This window comes from Platalea leucorodia (genome assembly GCF_965183815.1).
Source record: "Platalea leucorodia genome assembly, chromosome: 3".
NCBI classification, from domain to species: domain Eukaryota; kingdom Metazoa; phylum Chordata; class Aves; order Pelecaniformes; family Threskiornithidae; genus Platalea; species Platalea leucorodia.
In genome coordinates this window covers 37901046-37924947 of record NC_138825.1, presented here as the reverse complement: position 1 = coordinate 37924947, position 23902 = coordinate 37901046, and the positions used below count along the sequence as shown (strand labels likewise).

Genomic DNA, 23902 nt, shown 5'->3' with positions numbered 1-23902 from the left:
ACAGATCTTTGTACCTCTTCTTTTCTTTCTGAGGACAGGACAGGGAGATAGAGAGAATGATGAAAGGAAGTAATTCAAACTCTTAATTCTTCAAGTTCAGTGCTTAAAACTATTTGTGTGAAGCAGAAGATGCAACCTCTAGAAAAACAAATCAGCTTTCCAGAGACCAAGGTGAAAAACTGTCCTCTTACATCATAGCACTCAAGTTAGTTGTATGCATTTCCAATGATCATTGGAATTTTGTAAGTAAATTCCGTGCTCTCAAACTCTCACTTATCTCTAATATGCACTTGCATTATTTCTCTCCTGGAATACCACCGAGTTAATTGAACAAAAAATTATGTACTATACATTTCATGTTCTTTGCCATTAACTTCTTATTCAGAAGAATTATTCAAAGATAAAAGGATTCTATAGCTATAAATCTATTATCTCCCTGTTCCAAAACATCCATACACATTACTAAGGAAGAGAAAAATTATTTTCTCCTGGAGCAGTTTGTTGGTTTGGGTTTTTTTAAATCTAAACTCATTTGATTTATTAATAAACTCTTTCAGAACATCAGCATATATTTTTAATTTTGCAAGAATAAAATACAGTCTTTATTAATTATGTCTATTCCCACTGCTTCCATTAAGTGGCTTATTTTATCAGCACTATCATTTCAGCATTTGCACAAACCACAGTTAAGCTTTTATGCCAGTAATGAACCCATTCTTAATAAATTCTTACCAGAATCATAGTTTGGTGGCTTCATATCTCCCTGATTCAATTCTGTGCCATATTTTAATTTGTGATATTTAGCCCTGGAAAAAAAAAAAAAAAAGAGAAAAAAAAAAGAAACTATTAGCAACACTTAAAGGGTATCTCTAAACACATAAATGTCACCTGTCTTCATTTGAAAAGCCACTCCTTTCTTCTAGACTAGGAACAAAACAAAACAAATAATTTCAGTAGGACTTCAGATATATAATTTTGCTTAATTATTTTTTCCAAGGTTGACACATAATTGCAGAGTGAATACTGAAGAAACACAGGGATCAGTAGACTGCAGACTTTACAAAATGTTCTTGCTACAGAAAAGGTTCCTTCCCTGTGGACGTGGGCTACTCTCTGCTTCCCTGCCCACCCCAACCCCCTTTGTTTTTTCAGTCATCACTATGAAACATTTTTACTGTCCATGTCAGTTCAGTGCCATCTACTTCGTATTTCATATTGTCAACTCAATTACACAAACTTGTTTTATTTTTTGAAATGCTGTGCTTTCCAACAGCAGCAGGCCCTCAGTTAGAACTATTCTAAATTACACTTAGCACTGACAGCAGCCCATCTACACCAGTCTCTCTTAAAGCTGCTAGATCTGCCATTTGACCAAGTTTGAAAATGGAGACTTCTCTTCCAAAAATATTTAGCCTGCGGAAGGCCTATTGCAATAAACCCCACAAAGCATGCTATATGATGACAATAAGAGTAGCTAGAAAAGGGAAATGCTTTTTAATTTGAAAAGCTTCATCCTACAGAGTCAGTGTCCATAGACTTTTAAACACAAAAAATAATGCCACAGTAGTACAGCACTACAAATGCACAGAGAAGTCATTAAAGATTCATTAGAGTAGTCTTATCACACAGTAACAGAGAAACTGAGGCAAAGAGAGCCTTAGCCAGTTTCGCAACCTGTTCCCCCCTTCCCTCACACTCACTGTAATTTTTGTCTCTATGATTGTTTTCTGCCAAACATGAAAAGTTAAATGACTCAAAAAAAACCTGATTCCTTATACAGTCTTGTAGACTTTCATAACTGAGCAGAAAAGCAGCACTCATACTAGTTCCTATCCTGAACAAAAGGCAGGGAAGAATTCGGGCAATGCTGGGCATGCAGCCTGGCAGTAGCTGGATGACCGACTAGCACGCACATGTATGCAGCTCCAATGTTAATGTACAGAGCTAGGTGTAAGGTGGCAAGATACAGGCTACAAAAGACGAAAGAGAAAAAAACAAACCTCACATATACCAACATGAAAATGGCCTTCATTAGCTCCACTACTCACAAGGGAACTCTTTCACTTAAAATTTGTTTTTGAAAAAATTAATGGGTGTGACACTTCATAATTGTATGAGGCAAGGCTCGCTAAGCTCGAATGACTGTATCAAGAATGACTGTAGATAATGTTTTCAAGTTACCCGCACCTCTTGATTGCTTCTCAGACATCTTCATTACATTACTGCTTTCTTTTACCTTTTCCTATTTCATCAAGAAAACTCATTACTTCTAACAAAATGGTGCTGAAAGAAGAGATGCTTCATAGTTCTTATGCTTCAGTTTTGACAGTACTAGTTTCCTACTAATCCAGCTGCATTTTAATTATAATAAACATTTAATTCTGGATGAGAAGGGTAAGTGCAGAGTGAAGAAATGCCTCTTAGGCATAGCAATACAGATAAAGGAACTGACTTCCTCCTCAAAAGCTAGAGCACTAAGCTCTAACGCAGCTGAGCGGCAACCAGCAAGGAAAGGAGAAAGGATGCACTTGAAATGTACTAACAGCAGTAAGTGAAGGATAAACGTTTTGGTCACTACAGAAAACAACCACCAAGAATAGAACAAATTAAAGCTGAATGCTCAGTCAAAATACTTATCCTTCCTTTCCCAACTATCTGTTTCCTACATCTCACCGGCAGAGAAATGTTACCCTGGTAAGACAATTGCATTTCATTATTGCTAAATACTGATGTTATGTATACTTTTCCCCTCACCACCACTAATAAAAAATAATGACTAATCAAGAACTAAGAAATGCTCTACTCTGTCACTAACCTACCTCACCAACATTAAACATTGCTCTGTCAAAAACTTCAAGTTATTTTGCAGTCAGCAATTCAAGTGACTCTAATGTTTAATCCATTTTGATTTGACTTATCAAAAGTGAGCAAATATTAATACTTCACTTTAAGCTGGATTTCTGACCTGTACTGTGCCCTACTCAATTCCTGCAAATAATTCCAGGGAGCAGTTAGTTTTGTGGCATGAGGCATTTGCTTTTAGCTCATGGATCTTTTATATAAAGTTCCATTATCCTCTATGCATTCACTAATTTTCTTAACAAAGCTTTGTTAATAATTTTCACCCTAAGAACCAAAGAAAAATATTTGATAGGTTAACTGAAAGGATCATTCCTTATACCTCTCCTATTACTCAGATCTCTCACCTGTTCTCCAAAATCCATTTTTCAAAAATTCAGCCTGCATTTTTTTAAACTTCTCAGTATATTTATTCCAATGTGTTACATCTATGTATGCTCATTTTTTAAATTTCTTTCTTTCTTAAATCAACAGTAATATTCTTCTTTGTTCTTAGTGACGTTTTCCCCCCTCATTAAAGGCATTATAAAATCAGTTCAGCAAAGTGAGATTATTCATTCTATCTACATTCTAAACTATTAGTAGCAGGTTTTTTTAACTGGATCCTCCTCATAATGCAACAGTTTTTAAAGCCTTTGTTATTCTTCTTTACTTCAAGAGGATAACCTAGATTACATGGTCTTGTACACCACTGCCCCTTAAATTTATTTTAAGGCCAAGCTGGACTAAGATTTCATCTTTCAGAAGATTTAACTTTGTATATCACAGACAGAGACTAGTAGAAATACAGATACAGCAGAAGAATCATGTCCTAACAAAGACAGGCAATTGAAGAGCTGACATCCCAAAAAGCAATCCTTATTTTTAATATTGCTGGGAAAGTTAACACCAAAAAGCCATAGACTTTTGCCTACACAAAATGACAAAAAACCCAATGCCAAACTCAAACCTGAATTAATTAGAATCAACTAGTATAAATTCAGGTATCTGAGCAAGGCACCAGTTAGATGTGAAACCGAAACGTGAATATCATGTCAGAGTACTTGACACAGTGAACTCACCTTCAGCTATGGTCAGCTTCTAAAGTTCAGAGGAATATTTTAAGAAAATCAATATAGATAGCTAACAGTCCATCAAGGAAATATTTTCTACATTTCTTCAGGCAGCAAGAATGAGATTTATTATTAGAAACTTTCTTATGGAACAGTTGAAAATGTCACAGGTATGAAAGACAATCAATCTTCTTCTTTCTAAAGCATACTGAACAGAACACAATGATTCAGACTCCAAGACTAGAAGGGAGAGTCTTGACCGTTCAGTTACACATATTGCAATCAAAGGCTATGAAACTTCTCACAAAAGAAACTTTAATTCTTTTCTATATAAATTCTGAATATAGCTTATTCCATTAGCATGTTTATATTTAATTTATTTCAACAATAACAGAATATCTCCTGCCCACCTGTCAGGCTTAATTTATCCGCTTTTTCAGAAATCACATAGTCCACTTATTAACAGCTTTAAACTGGTCCGCTGCAGTTCACATTGAACTCTAGTTCACACATCACAGCAGTGAGATACTATTATCACAAAAAAGAGCACATGTATTTTTCCTGTAAATAAGTATAAAGAAAAATCAAAGTTTCTCCAACCTTTGTATCATCTGGTCAAAAACAAGGACAGTGGTTTTGGGGCAGGGGAAGGAGGAGGAAAACAAATCAGAGATGAGCCTTTATTATCTGAAACTTGTTCAACTTGGATGATTTACCTTCAATTTCCGAACATTACATCTGAATTATTAACATTATGCAGAGACTGAAAAATTGCTTGAAAAATAACTAGCTGAATGGCACAACTTTATAGAAGGTATTTTCCATCTGAAAATTAGCCTTCAAGTTGTTTGGAAGAAAGCTATTCTGGCGCTGTGAAACCATGTTACCGGGTAGATGCTCTTACTCAGATAAGTATGAATATTACCACTGCTCTGGCTTTTGCACTTCATTACACAATTCTTTTTTGATTAGCAGTATTTTCTTTAAACTACATGTCTTCTATGCAGACGCTGCTTGGAGACGTTCAACACGGCTGCCACAACACTTCAAGCGCTGCTTCGGAAAATGCTAAAAGCTTTCATCCTTCTAAATTTCCTAAGACTGAAAGCAGTGAAACTTTTCTGAATACTTCACACAGAAACAAGTTTGATCTTGATCAAAAAAGGCCACTATTTCTTGGAAATATCTGTCGCCAGACCTGAAGCATCTGATCCAGCTGTGCTGAGGGAGCCTGCCAAAACATCCGTAGAAGATCTGGGAGCCGCCGCCAAACCAAGAGACATAAACAAGAACGACTGCCAGGAACAGCACGGCGAGATATTCTACCCAGGGGAGAAGGCGCCAGTCTTACGCTGATCAGACACACCAGTGCAGAAAACAACATAAAATTAAATCAAGTGTTTCTAGAGACACGGCTCAGGAGTCCAGTTCTTTGGTTAAAATATGTTAAGATAGGCCATGAGCTAGACTAGATAAAATAGGACATGCACTTGAGAGGAACAGTACTACATATCAGCTAGCTCCTGAAAATCCATGGGAAAACAATGCAGTTTACTGGTGGTGGAGCAAGTATTGATAAAGTAATAAAAAGTAACCCTCAACTGTGAACAGCCTCACACTGCAATCTACTGGATGTTGGCAAAACTACATCAAAACTGCTGTTGAACAAATGATAGAGCTTAACTATTAACTACCTCTCCTCCTAAGCTCTTTGCTATTTAGTGTATTAAGACTCTTCAGGAGAAATAACTGGACTCCTTATACATGCAAAAAAAGGTAATCTTACAGTTACTAACATAAAGACCAAACATTAAACTAAATTTGTCAGAAAAACATGATAATCTGTAAGTAAAACTCATTTTCTATCTTACCTACTATAAAATTACGTAAGTGCCATGAAATAGAGAACAATGCTTCCAAAGCTGGTTATTTATAGTAAACTTTGAAAACTTTTATCTGCTTGAGAAAAGAAATGCTGAACACCCACTATACAGAACAGCAGCTCATAAAAGCACGTATCTGAGGAAACCAATGTCGCTCATTTCTTGCTCACGGTTTCCTGAGGGGATTGCGAACATGGACTACTCTGGGCCACAATTTCATATTCTGTCCCGTTACTCATAACTTACTTCATCCAGCTAAGAAAGATCTGGTGTGCTGCAAGGCCAGGGCAGAAATGAACGAACAGAGGAATGCTTCCCTGCTCCCTCCCACCCACACCACCCTTCCCCTAACTCAACCAGAAATTATTTCCTCCTACCTTGTAGGATCTCATTTTCCAGCTCTGAGATCCCAGTGGAAACAGCCAGCAGCCCAACTGACTACTGCCTGACCTGGCCAATGGCTGATGTAGGAAAATGCTGGGAAAGACAGCAGTGCTTCCAAGCTCAGTATGTTGCCATTCTCTTAAGTATCAAGCAAGAACACTTGCTGGGAGACATTTCCAGCAGAAATACAAGACTGTTTCTTCAAAAACTGGCAAATAATACTGCTGTTTAAAACCACAAACTCTTATAAATAGCTGTCTCCAGCACACACCATTCACATGCATCACATTTACTTTAAAAACCATTGCACAGCCATACTGTAACTGTCAAATTGGATCGCATCAGCTCACTGTAGCCTACTGACCTGAGTAACCAAGCCTGATACCATACACTGCAGAAAAAAATACAAGAAAAGATAAAAGATACCTATGTAAAAACTGCTAATTAGAAACCACCGGGTGTTTTTTCCTAATCCTGACAGTGACTGCTGCATGAGGATTTAAATGTCTTAATTTAGGTGGATATTACTGAATGCAACTAGGGGACTTTATCACTACCAATATGGAAGTTTGCTTGCTGATTTCTTTTTAATCTTACAAAGCTTCTCTGATAGGACAAGGAAATGTATTTACATAGTCTGATAATTTTAGACAAATTGCTAATTTATCTGGGTTATGAACATGAAGTATTAGAGATATCCCTAAGTAATCAGGAATAGCACCTTCAGTTTTGAAATACAAGAAATCTTACTGAATTTATACACCTTAGAGCATATCTTTAAAATCATAGAATGGTTTGGGTTGCAAGGGACCTTAAAGATCATCTAGTTCCAACTCCCCCCCGCCATGGGCAGGGACACCTACCACTACATCAGGTTGCACAAAGCCCCATCCAACCCGGCCTTGAACACTTCCAGGGATGGGGCATCCACAGCTTCTCTGGGCAACCTGTTCCAGTGCCTCACCACCCTCATAGTGAAGAATTTCTTCCTCATATCTCATCTATATCTACACTCTTTCAGTTTAAAATCATCACCCCTTGTCCTATCACTGCATGCCTGTGTAAAAAGTCCCTCTCCAGCTTTCTTGTAGGCCCCCTTCAGGTACTGGAAGGCTGCTATAAGGTCTCCCCGCAGCCTCCTCTTCTCCAGGCTGAACAACCCCAGCTCTCCCAGCCTGTCTTCACAGGAGAGGTCCTCCAGCCCTCTGATCATCTTTGTGGCCCTCCTCTGGACCTGCCCCAACAGGTCCATGTCCTTCTTATGTTGGGGGCTCCAGAGCTGGATGCAGCACTCCAGGTGGGGTCTCACCAGAGCAGAGTAGAGGGGGAGAATCACCTCCCTCAACCTGCTAGCCATGCTTCTTTTGATGCAGCCCAGGATACGGTTGGCTTTCTGGGCTGCAAGAACACATTGCCGGGTCATGCTGAGCTTCTCATCAACCAAGACCCCCAAGTCCTTCTCCTCAGAGGTGCTCTCAATCCATTCTCCGCCCAGCCTGTATTTGTGCTTGGGATTGCCCCGACCTATGTGCAGAACCTTGAACTTGGCCTTGTTGAACCTCATGAGCTTCACACAGGCCCACCTCTCCAGCCCATCAAGGTCCCTCTGGATGGCTTTCACTGCACAAGAATGTATTCCGTTGCCTCTGTTTTCTTTTAAAGTGACTAAACTTTATAATCATGCCTCAAATGTAGGCCTTTCCACGGCTATAAACTGCAATCTCCATTATGCACGCATTTGGTATTTTTCTGTGCTATTTGATACAAGGTCTGTGCCATAGCAAGGCATGGGCAAAAAGGCTATCTACCTTAAGCATTCCTCTGAGAACTCCCCAAAGGGGAAGCAAGTACGCTGGAGCCCTGAGGCTACTGCTGGCCAGGAAACTGGCTGCAGCTCCATGCCAGTGGACGAACTGGTTGCTACCGGGAAGAGCCAAACTGGATGGTGCAAGGCATGTCTCCTATGCTAAAGCAGCCCACATAAGATGAGCAAATCTAAATGCAATATAGTGATGTACAACTATTAGTGTCTTTTTTAAAATTATCTGGCTGCAATATCCTATTCCTTATTTGTGTATATTTCTAATCTTATTTCTACTAATAAAAACTATTTAAAAGAGGTTTGTTTTATTAAAGAGAAGTAGAAATTATCTGATAGGAAAATGGTACGTAAGCAACGATTGCTTTGCAGTAGTACCATAAATATACTCTTTGGTCAAGAATTTTAAAAGACATTTTATTAATAAATTTTAAAACTAAACTTGGCCTAAAATAAATCAGTTAAACAGAGAGACTTCTGGTAACATGATAAAAAAACCAATTTGTTTGCCTCAAAGATTAGAACAACAGGAAAGCATATGTAAGAATAAAATGGTAAAGTAGACTGGGGACTTCTACTGAAATCCCCATGAACAAAGAAACAGACATTTGATTAACTGGTAAACACAAACATTTTTTCACTCTTCACACAATTAGCCTCCAGAAGACATTCCTGTAGAGTCTATCATACTGAAAAGACTAAAAACTTAGCAAGATTAAAAACTAGTAATTACTAGACTGAAGATAGTTATTCAAGATATCGGTTGTCAGATTATAAAACAAAGCTAATACTTTGAAGAAAAAGAGAACACACTCTAATTCTGAGGTGTAATCTATACAGTTAGGTGGAATTTTACCAAGGAAAAAGTATTCATTATTGATGAACCGTGGATTCTATTTGCATGTTTTTGGAGCCATACTATGTTAGCCATTGTTTTTACCACAATGCGGACATTTAGACTACTAGGTTTATTTAGCATAATAATATTTGTCAATTTGAGATCTGAATATATACAGAAGAAATGTTTCTTGGTTTTGTCAAATACAAAGGTAAAAGAAAGTATCTGTCTTCAGAATTTCTTTATCATGTACTCAACACTAAAGCAGCGTACCTTTCCTGTTTAAGCGCATATTCCAGCATTTTGATTCTTCGCACCAGATCCTTCTTCAGATTTTCTTGCCCTTTCCTTTCACCTTGAAGAAAGGCAATCTGGGCCTGCAAAAGGAAGTGTTCAATTTAGAATCTGCTTCCTCAAAATCATTCAGCATAGCTCTTAACTGTGTGTGTCTCCCCCATTATTTTAAAATTGATTTGTACAGTTCAAAAGAAATTGGCTTACTGTGTTTCATAAACATTAAACATTTAGACAAAACACTGCATAGATAAGCCTTCTAAACTGCATGCTCGTTACAGATCAAAAAAAAAGAAAAAAGATAAGAAATAAAGCAATTTTAGTTTGTTTGACAGGGTTTATTTCCTCTCTTGGCTAAACATTCAATAAAGGATAAGGAATAGATAAAATAAGCATACAAAGCGCCTTTCAGCAGATAAAAGCATTTACCAACAATAAGCAGGAGAAGATGATGAAGTATTTCTGCTCACTAACTGAAGTAGTATATAATTAGTGTACTGTTCTATAGATACATGTTAGATACATGATACTAGTCAAAGAACTGAAGTACAGCACGTTCAGCTAACAGAAAAATAAAACACTGTTTGCAATACTGTGCCAAGTGTTAATTATAATACTTACTAAAATAGGTTAAAGAAAGGTCTCCAGAAATACTGTAATTAAGAGAGAGAAAAAATGAAAAACAGGGAAAGGTGTTTCGGTGAGGGAGATGAGGAGAGAAATGGTATAGAAGTAAATAAAAGTCAAATGGAAAACAGATACCTAACCTTTATCGATTTCCAGCAGAGAATAAGTATTTAGTTGCCTGTGAAAAATCTCCTTTAAACAGAAAATGATGATATATACAAGATACTCATTCCTAATCATAAAGGCAGAACTACTTGCTTTTGTACCTCAGGCTCAAAGAAAGCCCCTTACAAGAGGCAGGTTCTTGTGCTCTCTCAACTCATGAATACACTTGTAGACAAAAATACCTACAGGCAGTCACCACTTCACGCCTCAGCCTCACCTGCATTGCAAGCCACCTGCCATTTTAAGGATCAGAAGCTTTCTGCCACCTTTGCAGCTAAGTCTCCAAGTATCTCATCTGTCTCTTGAGAAGCACAAACAGGATAAAAGGCAACTGGTCTAGACCATAAACTGTTGAACATGAAGACCAGTAAGCCCTTCATTAATATAAATATCCATTGCAGTTCTATAAGAAGTGTTTTCTGTAGGTACTGCAGTCTGTACCAATCTCTAGGGAAAGCTTGGGAGAAACGAGCAGGAGTATCCTCTCACCTGCCACAACCTTGCAAGCAGTCCCCAGATATTTTAGTTAATGGAGCCAGACACTTCTAAAGAATAACTTATCAGACTTCAGATTTTTACCCCAAGGTGAGAGTGTCTTTAAATGCCATTTTCTCTCCACCAACAACGAAGGGAATGCACACAACAAACTCAGTTGAATTTTGGAGATCAGGCAAGACAAATTTTACTCCAAAAGGCCATTCGCTGGTGGCCAGCTATAGCAGCTGCTCTAAAATATGACACCAGCTGACATAATTTCATTGCTCAAGTACAGCCAGCAAACAGCTTGACAAACACCTGAAGAATCCTTAACCACCAGTCACCAACTAGAGCAGCCAGTTTATGACAAGTGAAAAACACTGGCTGCTCTCTAATGAAGTCGGGCTTCACCTTCAATGGCAGAAATACATCTGACTGCCAAAAAAACCTCAGCTGAATCAAAACAAAGGCCTCTGTCACTCTGGCATCAAGATTCTCCTCACTTAACACTCAAACTGGGATGAACAAAAAACTCCAAGTCTGTTTTATGCTCAGTTTTAGGGATAGGCACAGAACAAACAAATGCTGGTGCTGGAGTCAGCATTTCCCACCCTGAAGAATGTAACTGTGCAAGAAGCATGTAACTGTGCAAGAAGCATGTCAACTCACCAAGGTCACCATCCCTCTCAGTAACAAGAGGAACACCTCAAGCACATACAACCTAGTTTGCAGTAACTGTAGACACCCAGATTACAATGCATATCACTGTGATAGTGATTTTTCTCTCCCTGCCTCCAAACAGGCCCAGCAGAAATAAACAAGTGCCCTTCTGGCCAAAAAGTGAGAGAACATCAAAGCACACTATTAAAAATAGTAGAACATTATGTAAATATGCATTTGGCTGGAATGAAAAAGATCATCCAATGCCATCAGGGCACAAGCTGAAGTGATCTATGATGTGACCTGCTGTCTGCAAGCAATTTCTGGCTAAGAACGAGCTGACTGAACAGGCTGGAATGAAGCATTTTTACCTGGCAGGCTGGCAAAGGACCGCCAGTAACGGCCTGGCTCATGCACTGCTCTACTACAAGGGTCAAACCAGCATTACCACGCTAACAATTGAGGTTAAAGTCATCTTCCACTGGTAGCAGCCTAAACAAAGAAAAAAATTGCAACTTCTCAGTAGTTTTGACAGCTTACTTTTGTAAGAAAGAGAGACATAAATGGATTTGATTAAGAAGTATCATACAACCACCTCCTTCATGTGAAAATCAGCAGTCACACTGCTGATACAGGGCAGGCCTGGCTCCATGACTTGTCTGACTAACCATTTGAGAACCAAGATTCAAAACTGTTACCAGAAGCTTCTAAAGCACATGAAATAACATAAATGTTCCTAACTCTGCCTCTGGAGCTGAAGCATCTATATCTTTTGATTCAACATGAAGGAAAAGGATTGTGCTCTACCTCCCCTGGGCCACTGGCAGGCTGTGCGTATTATCCACGTATTGCACAGGAAAAAAGAGCACTGGAAGAAATATTAATTGACTCTTTGGACATCTTTTATTGTCAGTGGTATGCCAGTGCTCTTACTGATGTTTCATAACTTTTCTTTCTCCTGGACTTCCAGGAAATCCTTATGTTTCTTACTTGAAAAGCATGCAGCAACAACAGGGTAGAATTCATGGCGCAAGAGCCGTCTCTCCAGCCCTACACAAACTTATTGCCAGGATCTTTCAGGGTTACTATATATTTTACAGATTGGTAGTTTTATTGGCAAATCAAGAAACAGACAAGTGCAACAGAGGGCATGAGAATAATTTTGCTCTCTCCTTGGAGGCCGCACAGTTTCTAGCATAGTTTGTTCATCCTTTTCTTCTGAGTAGCATCCTTATGTCCAGCACTCATTATTTTTGAGAAATTCTAACTCTGAAAATTAGAATGCTTACATTCGGTCATTTTCATAATATACAAAAAGTAAGGAGAACATTCCCCCTCTTTCCCACAGGATGTTAGCAACCCTTATCCCTCATTTATATTAAGTCAGCCTCAGTGGACAACAAAACATCAGTGATATATGCAAGCTCAAATTTTATTTAGGCAATTCTTAATGATAATATTCAGGTTTATTTGTAATGCACAGAAGGACAGCATTAAAATAATAACTGAAATTTTATACTACTAATAATACTGTAACAGTCCATATGTCATAAGCAGATTTCATTCTTTACAATGTTTGGCAATGAACTGAAAATATGCCAAGGAACCTAAGTGTTCATACCATAAATGAAACAGTTTGTAGTATAAGTGAAAACTGAATAAATGAATACCCTGAGTTTAAATAGCTAAAATGACAAAAGGAGATCTAGCAGTATTTTCTCAGTCTCCAGAACAAGACAGTGATAACTCTAGGTTCACCATTTCCAATCAAAATATTTAGCCAATACCTGTCTAAATGCCTGTGCAAACACTTATAGTGCAAGAGCTCTGGGTTTAAATATGATGAAAAGTATAACTGAACTGTACAACTACAGTTTTCTTATAATTTGGATGTAAACGACAGAATTTTATCAATAGATTGAGACTGCACAGGCCATTTCCCACAGTTGCGGCTTTAGTGCACGTCAAACCCAAAGCCTACGCTACCTGAGGGAGCAGGAGAGCAAAGAAGGATCGCTTCCACTTTGAATGATCTGCAACACTGTACTAACGCTTGTGCTTTGGAGGCTCCTGGGAAAGTTTGCCAAAAATTTCAAGAATTCACAAATATGCCCAACAAACAGGTTCTGCGACAACTGACCTTCTATCTAATAAGGTTAAAATGCATCAAGTTGTAAGCTAGTCATCACAAACCTCTCAAACGCCTACAGGGATCACGCAAAAATTCGTATTGTTCCTTGCCTTATGGGTGGGGCGCATCGTCTCCATAAAGCACCCGGCCCCCACTGGCTCTGCAGCGAGGAATCAAGGCAGCATCCGCCTCAAGTTTATTCCAGGCTAAGTGCTACAAGTTACTGTATTACAGCTCCAAGTTACTGTATTACAGCTCAACTGTGAAATTAAAATCAAGAGAGTGAGAAGAAGAAAAAAAAAAAAAAAAAAAAGAAAAAAGTAGATACTACTGGGAAGAGAGATGCCTGGAACAGTGTATTTCAGCTACAATTGTACAGTCTAGTATTTTTTTTTTTCAGCTACAATTGTACAGTCTAGTATTTTTTTTTTCAGCTACAATTGTACAGTCTAGTATTTTTTTTTTCACTTTATCTCATGAAAGTTTTTAGTATTACCAACTGCAATAAAACTTACAAGTTTTGTGCACATTTGGTCTAAATTAATAGCACTGTAGTATCTTAACTATTCCACTTCTTTACCAAGAGATTTTAAAAATAACATTCATTCTTATGTTAAAAAAAAAAAAAAATCTCTCATGTTCAACAACATTGTTGTTTTAAGAAATTCCCCAAAAGACTCTACGGTCACATTACTGTGAAGCAGACAAAAGGGTGAGGCAATGTTCTAGGTAGCACTGGGTTAGAAACATTTTTTTAAAGTGGTGTTGACTTCCTAATACAGGCTTAGCAGTCATAACAATATAATCAAATAATTAAATTGCATCTTAATAAATATGGATTTTACCAATGTTTAAAAAAGTAAACTGAAATTTACACTTCCTGGAATCAGCAACCACAACAACAAAGGATGTTAAAAAGTATATTATATCTGCACACCTTTTTAGGCTGACACCTTGACATTACAGAAAAGTAAGAGATTAAAAAAATATTTACCTTTAACAGAAAATGTTTAAAAAGAAACAATACTATGGCTGCTAAACAAATGATGCATGTTTAGTATCAACTTCTATCAGTTCCTGAATTTTACAGCTATTTCAAGTTAGAAGATGATTTTTTTTTTTAATTCTCAAGACTCAAGAACTACAAAAAACTTTCTATTCTTTTCTTTAAAATATTTATCTTAATATTTTAAACTAAACCTCACCTCAGATTTATGGGCACTTGAAGGTCAACAGGCCTCACTTGACAAAGTAAGAGCTACTAAGACATGCAATTCTGTATAGGCTGCTTCCATAATCCAGCAACAAGGTCTTCACAGATTGAGAGAAAGAGAACAAGGGAGGGAAAAAACTGCAAGAAAAGTATTGCAAAAAAATATGTAGATAGCTAAAATAACTAAATAAATATACAGATGAATCAGCCTCAAACAGCTGTTCTAACCAGTCTAACCAAGACCTGCCAGAAGGATTCTGCAGGCTGCCAGGGTGCTCACTATTCTAGATTATAGTTGGATCACTGAAGCGCTACATATTTAAGTATATTTGTAAATAAGTGTAGGTATGCTGGGGGGGGCGGGATAAGAGAAGAAGAGATAAAACACAGATACAGGGAAGGGGGGAAGGGAAATATCAGTAGTCTAGTACTGGCAAACAATTTTTCAGGCACCATACTTAACACTGCAACACAGACCCCCTAGCACTCCATGCAGAGAGGCTAGGAAGTTTTTGTAAGCGCCTGTAGCCATTTACAATAAAACAAAACCAAAGTGGGGCCACAGGCTGAAACGAGTGGCAGGCACCATGGTGCATTTAGCTTCACCCCACACAGAAGCGCTTCATCCCATTTATCACCTGCACGCTCAGGCCAGACGATACCGCCTTGTGGGACTAACGCACAGCACAATCTGCCGCTGGCAAATTATTTTTGCTGGACTTCTCAGAGATGTCCTAAAACTGGCATCAGAGCTAAGCCCTGAAAAAATTAAACCATCCAAAAGAGATCAAAGATTTAGCTTATGGTAAAAAAAAAAAAAAAACAGTTGAAAAAGCCATTTACTTAGATTCTTAATCTCTTTGAGAAGATTGTTTGAAAAACAATTTCTTATCAGTGAATTCAAAACTCCTAATAGATCATCCAGAATCAAAAATTATTTAGTACTTTATTCCTGGCAATACCTTGATTACTAATTTAAGCATCTCTACCAACGGGAAGACTTTTCTTTCTGCAGTTTGAAGTGTTTCACTAGGCAGATCTCTGCTCAGATAGCCAGTCTTTCTTTTATCCACTCTTCAGTGCTGCCTTTCACTGTTCTAACAACTGCAAACATCAAAACACTTGCCGAGTTAGCCAAGCAATGTATATTCAGCTTATTTAATCATTCTTCATAAGCAAGAATTTTCTCTAATCCTCCAGTCATTTCTGTAATACACTTACTCAAGCGGTGAGTGTTAACTGTTTTTTTTCTTCCTTTTGAGTCCCAGGAGCATGCTCCATGTAGACTGATGTAAGGACAAAAAGAAAGCAAGTTTTAAACGTGATATAATTCTATAGGCAACACTGCAATGACATGTCACAAAATAATTGCATATTATGAGCTGGAGTCCAAATTGCAAATGCTCAAATATAATTCCTTTCCACTTGCTGTACAAGAAAGGCAGAAACGCAGCAACAGCAGTCAGCACCAGGAGTGATAAATAGACTTATGGCCCACATTTAAACTGAGACAATGGAAGTTCACAGGCTGAATGAATCACTTGGGGTATAGCAAGATGAGGGAGAACAAATCTGGAGGAGATTTTTAGATTTGGCTTTGGCAACAAAAAGAGGAGTGAGCCAGACTTGACCACGCAATCGGCACACTCCCGTTTCTCGCTCCTACAGCCAGGAGCAGCTGCTCCTGGTATTCAAGCACGCACCACCTGAACTGACTAGAGCATCAAGTGAAACAGATACAAAAATAACTGATTTTGTTCTCACCTCCTGTTTACAAGCTTGGATATGAATATCGTGCATGCCATTTTTGTTCCGATGCTTTTGCAATCCTGCCCTATGTGACTGCCCTAAAGGGAAACATATTCCTGGCTAAGAGCAGAAAAAATGCAGTCTTTCCACACTGCGGTCTTTAATTGAACTGTTTTGTCACTGGGTTATTTTCAAAATATTCAATATTAGATAGCATATAGCAAACTCTTTTCAAATAGGAAAACAACATCTTTAGATGAATCCATCTACAGACCCACACAGAACAGGTCACTGATAAACTGAAACTTTGTTTCCACATTTCAGAGTATTTTTATTTCTAGCGTTATTGTCTGCAAAGCTTGGATTCTGAGCACTTTGAAGTGATTCAGAAGAGCTGTTTCAAGTATCTAACCGTTTCTCAGCATTTAAAAACAAAACATAACAATCCTTCATCTATTTCTAAGTCAGTTCTTGCCACTTTTTAGCTAAGAAACTTAGAAAGGAGGACTCGACAAGGCCTGGCAGCCTTGCGAAGCCAAATATGCGAGTAGGTTGCTGACCAATACCTATTTTCTCAGAAAACTGTGTACAGATATCAGTTTTAGTTGAGGCTTGGCATTTGTACAGCCTTACTTCTTTTAGCATTAAATTAAGATGAACCAAAAGTCTCTGGAGATGCACGTGATCTTCCTTGGGGAATTTTACACAGGCTGTTCTAGAATTAGTAAATAAAGTTTCGATGTCTACTGAAACATCGATAAAGGTTGAGTTATATTTGCAACTTGTTGTTTAAACAGTGCAAAGTTACTTACCCCTGATGCAATAAAACTGACATGAGCCAAGACCTTCAACAGAAAAAGGAGGGCTACAATTTGAGTAGGACATAGAGATACCCATTTAAATTATAAACATGCAGTAGGAAAGACACATAGGATGTTTCACCATATGCTAACCTGACATTGAAAACCAAAGTTTTCCACCTAGAATGTAACAATTTATTTCATTTTTGCTTAATTCAACAATTCCACAGCAAATCATGAAAATCAGAAAATCCTCTTCTTTTTTAAAGTATAACTTTCTGTGAAAAGTGTTTGTAAGCTTTAAAGACCACTTGGAGACAATGTAACATTGCAAAACTCTTTCTGTTCGTGCCACCTCAGTATTTACAGCAGCACTTTCCTAAACGAGTTAGGCCCATTTAGGAAACACATTTTCATTATACTTAAACTAAATTACAGGTTTAACAGATTTGAGAAGAATGGGAAAATCTGATGCTAGGAAATGCTTGTGCCATTTATGCAATTAAAAAAAAAAAAAAATCAAACAACTATAAAAACCAGGTACAGACCTGCAAAGAACCAGTCTCGTCAGTTTCTACTTACATTCTATTTCTCTACAAAAGCTACAAATTTCTGTAATGCAGCTCTTTCATCACTGAACATGATGTCCTCCTGGCTTAAATAAAACAAGCCATGACAGTTTATCAATGAGTAAATTGGGATTAGCTGGCAATCATGCGTATAAGCAAACAGGAAAGAAGAGCACAGGAGCTTCTCTTCTTTGCTTCACATGAATTTGGCAACTAGAAAGTTTGCTAAAAAAACTTAGCAAAAGACAGGATATCTGGCAGTCACCAAGACCCATTTAGCATCATCTTTCCCAGCTAAACACACCTCAGTATTGTGACCATGGTTTATTTTCTTCTGCCTTTCTTTTGATTTATCTGATGTATTTAAAACAATAAAGTTGAAAATATTGTCCTTCTGGGGTGGAGAGGAATTTAACATTAATCACTGTTTTCTTTGTAATATCTGCCTTATGAGAAAAAAATATTTTATCGAAGACTTCTACAGCACTTCTGCCAATTCATCTTTCACAAAGAATCTCAGAGATTCGACCCACATCATCACATTTGAAAGACTTATACAAAACTTGTTCAAACTGTATTTTATCTTCTATTTTATTGGCCAAACTAAATCTTTAGGAGTTTTCCATTAACTAAGTAACTGATTTCATCAACTCACTGTTCATTACTTTTTCTCTGAACAATATTTTCAGATTATCCAGCTATCAGAATGATTTTTAACTAGAAACTTAATCCAATAAGAGGACTGTTACCTAAAAGCCAACAAACTGTAAATATCAACTATTTCTGAATCAAGTAACCAATGTCCTAAACCACACTATAAATAGCCACAGCCATCTGCCTGATTTGCCCCTTCTCCTCATTACTTTAACTTGTCTATCTCCAAGGACACAATCTTACCACGTAGCGTGCCTGGTTTCACCGCCTGCCTCTTGCCTCAGAAAAATAGCAGCAAGGGGGGAAGATCACCATCCATGACCCTCCCCCCCAAGAGAGGTAACATTACTAAATCTGATTTCCATAACCCACCTCAAGTGCTTATCTATTATTTCCATCACATTCCTTCTATTACAGTTGTTTGCTATCATTTAACCACATTTTATCTCATTTCATTAACTCTTTCCCTACCAATTGTGTGTTTTGTTTTGTTTTTTTTTCTTTTGGCAATATCTTACAGGAATATTTTTAACAAAGTTGTGGAAAGACAAGCACGTTGTATCCACCCATTCTCCATAACTTCCTTGCAAACATTTTCAAAGGAAAGTTTACCCAAGAAAAATAATTTTAACATAATCCTATCAGGTCCCACTACTCCAAACCAGTCTACTACTCTTAAGACACAATTATCAGTTAGAAGAAATGAAAACTTCAGTAGTGAAGAGCACAAGAGCTAGAAAATTCCTTAGCAGGATATGGGGTGTCTATACACACAGTTACATACAGCATAGCAGTTTGTTGCAATTTAGAGCATTTGTGAAATGCGGAGAAATGCCAAAGTCTGCAAATCAGCATTTTTGCCAGAAAAACGTTTGTCAGAAGCAAAACTTTCCACAGCAACATATGCATTGCTTGCAAAGACAAAATTTCCAGTCAAAACAAAAGCCATACACACACGCGCACGCAAAAAAAAAAAAAAAAAGCCTTCCAAGCTCATCCAGCCCAGAAGGCGCAGAGCTCAACAGCTTTGTCACTTGCTGGGACAAGGACATGCATCGGCAGCGCTCGGCTCTGCAGGGCTCCCAGCCGCGGGGTCAGAGTCCCCATCGCTCTCTCCCAGGGGCGGCAGATGGCTAATTAAAAGGGAAATAACATCCGCAACAGAGAATCACCCCCAACCAGTCAGAAGACGTATGGTTAAGGCAAGACACCAATATGGGAGGAAGCTCAAACCCTGCTTGCCTCAAGCAAAGACACGAATTTCAGTGCCCTTCATATGCATTTGACCAAACTCTTGGCTATTTTGGGATGGGCTTGTCCAATACATAATGACAACTCTGAAATGCCTCAGAAACACAGTCCAGAAAAATGCAGAATGAAAAAAAAAAAGCTTAAAACTTTTGCAGAACAGAAAACCCTTTCTTGTCAACTCTCCCAAGCAGCTGCTAGAAGAATCTAAGAAAAGGAAAACTACTCATTTCTGAAAAGATATGAAAATAAATGATAATGCTATAAAACACAGTTTGTGAGTACTAAAATGAGGATTCATATTGTTAGTATTTATTCTAATGAATTACTTCACAGAGCATCATGAAAGTTTATTCTTAGGATAATTTTTCAATCTGCAGATGTCAAAGTACCGTAAATAGAAAGCAAGCATTAAAAGTGAAATATGTAATTAGCAGATAAGCATCTAGGGGAACCCTGTATGAATCTGTCTTCCTTCTTATTTGAAATACACAGCTTATTAACGATACTTGCATAGATACAAATATTGAAGCCCTCTTTCACCCTGAATGAGGAAGATTATATAATAGAGGCAACAAGAATTTCAAAAGGTTCAAGAAAAATAATTAGAAAATCAGAGTAAACATGAATATTTGCCAGGAAAAGCAAAATATAGGCACTTGATAGGAAGAAAAACCTTGGAAAGGCAGTACTAGACCAGGAACTAGGAAGAGAGAGTAAGCTGCCCAGCCTGCCAACTCACATATGTTATAAACGTCAGTGCGTGTCACCCAAACAAGCATCACATAACACAACAGAAAGGTACTCTACCTGAATATCACATTTAGTTCCACTCAATTAATTACAAGGAAAAGAAAAACAGAAAACAAAAAGAAGCCCAGAGGGGAAGAAAAGAAAGACAGGAAATCACAGCTGGACTGACTTACAAGGTGTTTTTTGGAGAAAAGGTATAGCTTAACTAACCAACTACTACAGAGCAGAAGCCAAGCGCAGTAATACTGTGGCATAAAGTATCTGAAATATTTAAATATCATGGCAGGTACGAAACTGGAGATAAGAGAGTCTACCTCTAAGAAACAAGATGAATTACAGAAGAAAAATTATGGGATACTAAGAAGACCATACAAAATAGGTTCTTTGCCACACAGCCTCCCAAGAGAGCAGATAATCTAACACTGAAATTTACATTGGAGAGAAGACTAGTAAAGTACAATCAGGAGCACTGCATCTTTATCTCAAGAGAGAGAAACTGCCCGACCTCAAATTTCCATTATTCTGTTAAACATTTCCAAATATATAGGCCAACAAAAGGCTTCAGAAGGAGCACGGAACCAGTTTTTAATTAATGCTGCTCATCCGTCAGCTGTAGGTGTACAATTTCTAAGAGCGATCCTGTAGTTGCTGAACCCCTAACACAGACCTCTCACGTGGATCAAAGAACATTCAACTGCAAATGGCCACAGCAGACATAACGCCTGATGTCTGCGGAGACAGCCAAGAATTTTGCACCTTCCTGAACATGACTCTGCAGCAGATAAATGCTGTTACAGCTTGTGGCAATGCCAGCCACAGTTAATTATAACTTTATTGAGATGTTTTGGCAAGCACCAAAGGCATTCAAGCAAACAACTTGTAATCGGGTTATACTCCCAGTTCTACCACTGATGACACATGACTTCGGCAAACAGTTTAAATACTCTACTCCTTTCCTCCTGTCTTATCTGTAACACTTACCAAGCTTTTGAGGGATACTTGGGGGAGGAGAGGGAGGAGGAAAGGCATGCTAGCCTCTGGTGAAGGGCACTATAAATATGCAAAGTGTCATTGCTATTAACGCACTAGCAGAATTTCTTAGGTCCTGTAAAACAGATTTTTTTTCTCCAAAGCATTTTTTGATATCTGTATCAGCTATGAAAAAATATTGAGATATTTATGAGACTCCACTGGATATGTGACATGTGATGTTCTTCTTATACATAGCTAAGCTAGTTACTTTCTACATAGTATTTACTGGACGCAGTGAATAGAAACATGACTCTGTTACTAATGAATTTTTCATTGAATCATTGAACTTAAAATAAAAATTACCCTTCTGTCCTCATGACCACTTCCTTTAAATTCCTACAAGGGAACCCTCAGCAAAGAATGTCACATCTGCCACTCTTCCCAGAGCGGTTGTTCGATGTTACCATAGAAAGTACAATTAAAAAGATTACTTCCCTACTAATTAAAAAAAAAAAAAAAAAACACCACGAAAACAGAGAAGTGGTTCGCATTGCTAAACAGGCTCGAGACTCTCTTGACAAAGATGGTACTTTCAAGGAAAGACACAGAAAGAAAAGAGATGGACAGGAAGCAAGAGACAAAGAAAGGAGACCTAAAAAGGAAGCCGGGTAGGCACTTTTCAGTCTCAAACATGGCCAACTGAGAACCAACAGTAGGCTGCTGGTAACATGGACAGCGTTAAGGTTTACAACAGAGATTTTCTTGTAAACAAAGCCAAAGAGGAACAAGAACGAAGGTTGCATTATCGACTGTTATTAACGTAACGTGCCCATCACTGAAGTATCTGACAGCAATGGCTCTAGGCCAGCAGTTCACAAGTTCTTTAACCACAAGATCACTATCAGCCCTTTGATGCATTAATGAGCGTATCAACCCCGCCGCTTTTCAACTGAAAACAGTACATAACGTGCCCCGTAACACCGGAGGAGTTACAGCCGGTCCCGCAGGCCCGGCCGGGGGGGCGAGGGCCCGGAGGGGCGGCGAGCCAGCACCGAGGGCCGGGGCCGGGGGGGAGCCGCCCGCTGCGGAGGGGCAGCGGCGCAAGCGGGGCGCACAGCCCGCCGGAGGCGATTTTTAACAGCGGGTTATGAAACTGGTGCCAAGTTTGGGCAGCCGGCCCTGGGGGGGGGGGGGGGGCACCCGGAAAACTCCGGAGAGGCGGACGAGAGCCGCTCCCCTCAGGGCCGGCCGCCATGTCACGCCCCTCCGCCCGGCGGCGGCGGGGGGCGGCCGCCCTCTGAGGGGGAGGGAAATGGCCCGCGCTGGAGCCGGGCGGCCGCTCCCTCACGGGGAGGGGGACAAGGGGGAAGCCGGGGTCAGCGGCTCGGGCGGCCGCTCCCCTCCGGCTGCGCAGGGCCGGGATCCCCCGGCCCTGCGCAGCCGGAGGGGAGCGGCCGCCCGAGGAGGGACGGCGTGGGGGGGGTGGGAAGGAGGTCGCGGGTGTTACCTGCAGCTCCGCCCGCTCCGCCTCCCACTCGGCGCGCTCCGCCTCGAAGCGGCCCCACTCGTGCTGCAGGAAATGCAGGATGCCCGGCACGCTGTACTGAGCCCGGGACGCCGACACCGGCGCGGCAGCTCCGGAGGCTGAGACCCCCCCGCCGCCGCCGCCGCCTCCTCCTGCTGCAGCCGCGGCGGCCGCCGCTGCCGCCGCCTCACCCGGCTCCAGCCCCGGCCCGCCCGCCGGCGGCGGCAGAAGCAGGGCGTTATTATTGTTGTTGTTGCTGAAGAAAACGCCGGGCCCCGCTTGCTCGTCCATGGCCGGGCCGGGTCTGCCGCGCTCCCCGCCGCCGCCCGCACCCAGCCGCGTCCCGGCAGCAGCAACAACCTGGGCGCGTCCCGCCCGCCGTCACCGCCTGACAGCCGCCCCCGCCGGCCCTACGGCAGCCCGGCGGGGCCAATGCCAGGGAGCGATTCGCCCCGGCCCCTCTCGCGGCATTCTGGGAAATGTAGTTCCGCTGGGCGGCGGGGCGGGAGGGAGAGGCGGGAAGAGGGGGGAAGCGCCTTTTTTCTCCTCCGCGCCGCCCTTATTTCGAGGAACGACGTTACAGCGGGCGAGCCTCATCCCCATGAAGTGCCATCCTGGGGTAGGGACCGGCAAGCAGTGGCAGGGGGCAGCTGGCAGCGCACCGCCGGGCCCGCTCGCCTGGGCGGGGGTGAGGGGCAGCGCCGGGAGCCGCCCCGCCGAGCCGCGGCCGGAGCGGCAGGGCAGCGCTGAGAGCACAGATTAGCCGTAATCTCCACCTCGGAGCAGGATTTAAATGGCTGTGGCACACTCGCGGCCCACCCTGGGGACATAAAAAGGGCAGGTGTCTCGCAGCAGTTCCACAAACTTTGGCCAAGCCCAGCCCTCTCACCCCCGGCTTTTCTGTTTCGGCCCTGTTCTGAGCAGTGCTCGGCATCAAAGCACCAAATACCATAAATCCATCCCAGGGTGGGATGAAACGGAGAGCGAAACAGCCTTTTTGGGGAATTACCATGCTGCCTTTTTGGCAAGGAAAGGGAAAACAAGGTACTTTGAGACCAGTGGCAAGGCTCCGGGCTGAGGGCGCAAGCCGTCAGCAGCATTGCTCTCCCCTGCTTCTCCCAAAGACACACAAGAAGTTGGGCTCGCTTTGCATGCTACGTACATGCCAGCACCAGAGGCTTGCTGAAGACAGACAAACAGACCGCGACCAACAGGCCTGACAGCAGGGCT

The 23902-nt window shown here is 40.5% G+C and overlaps 1 protein-coding gene across 1 annotated transcript in view; it reads right to left on the bottom strand.

Moving 5' to 3' along the window:
• Positions 1-22963, bottom strand: part of STRN (striatin) — a gene marked incomplete at its 5' end in the record, with an annotated part of 75130 nt that extends 52167 nt beyond the window's left edge. Inside the window, 3 exons of the mRNA XM_082305743.1 lie at positions 733-806; positions 9109-9212; positions 22655-22963. Coding sequence (XP_082161869.1) covers positions 733-806; positions 9109-9212; positions 22655-22963 — 487 coding nt within the window. The remainder of the gene's footprint in view (positions 1-732; positions 807-9108; positions 9213-22654) is intronic.
• Between the last annotated feature and the right edge of the window lie 939 nt (positions 22964-23902).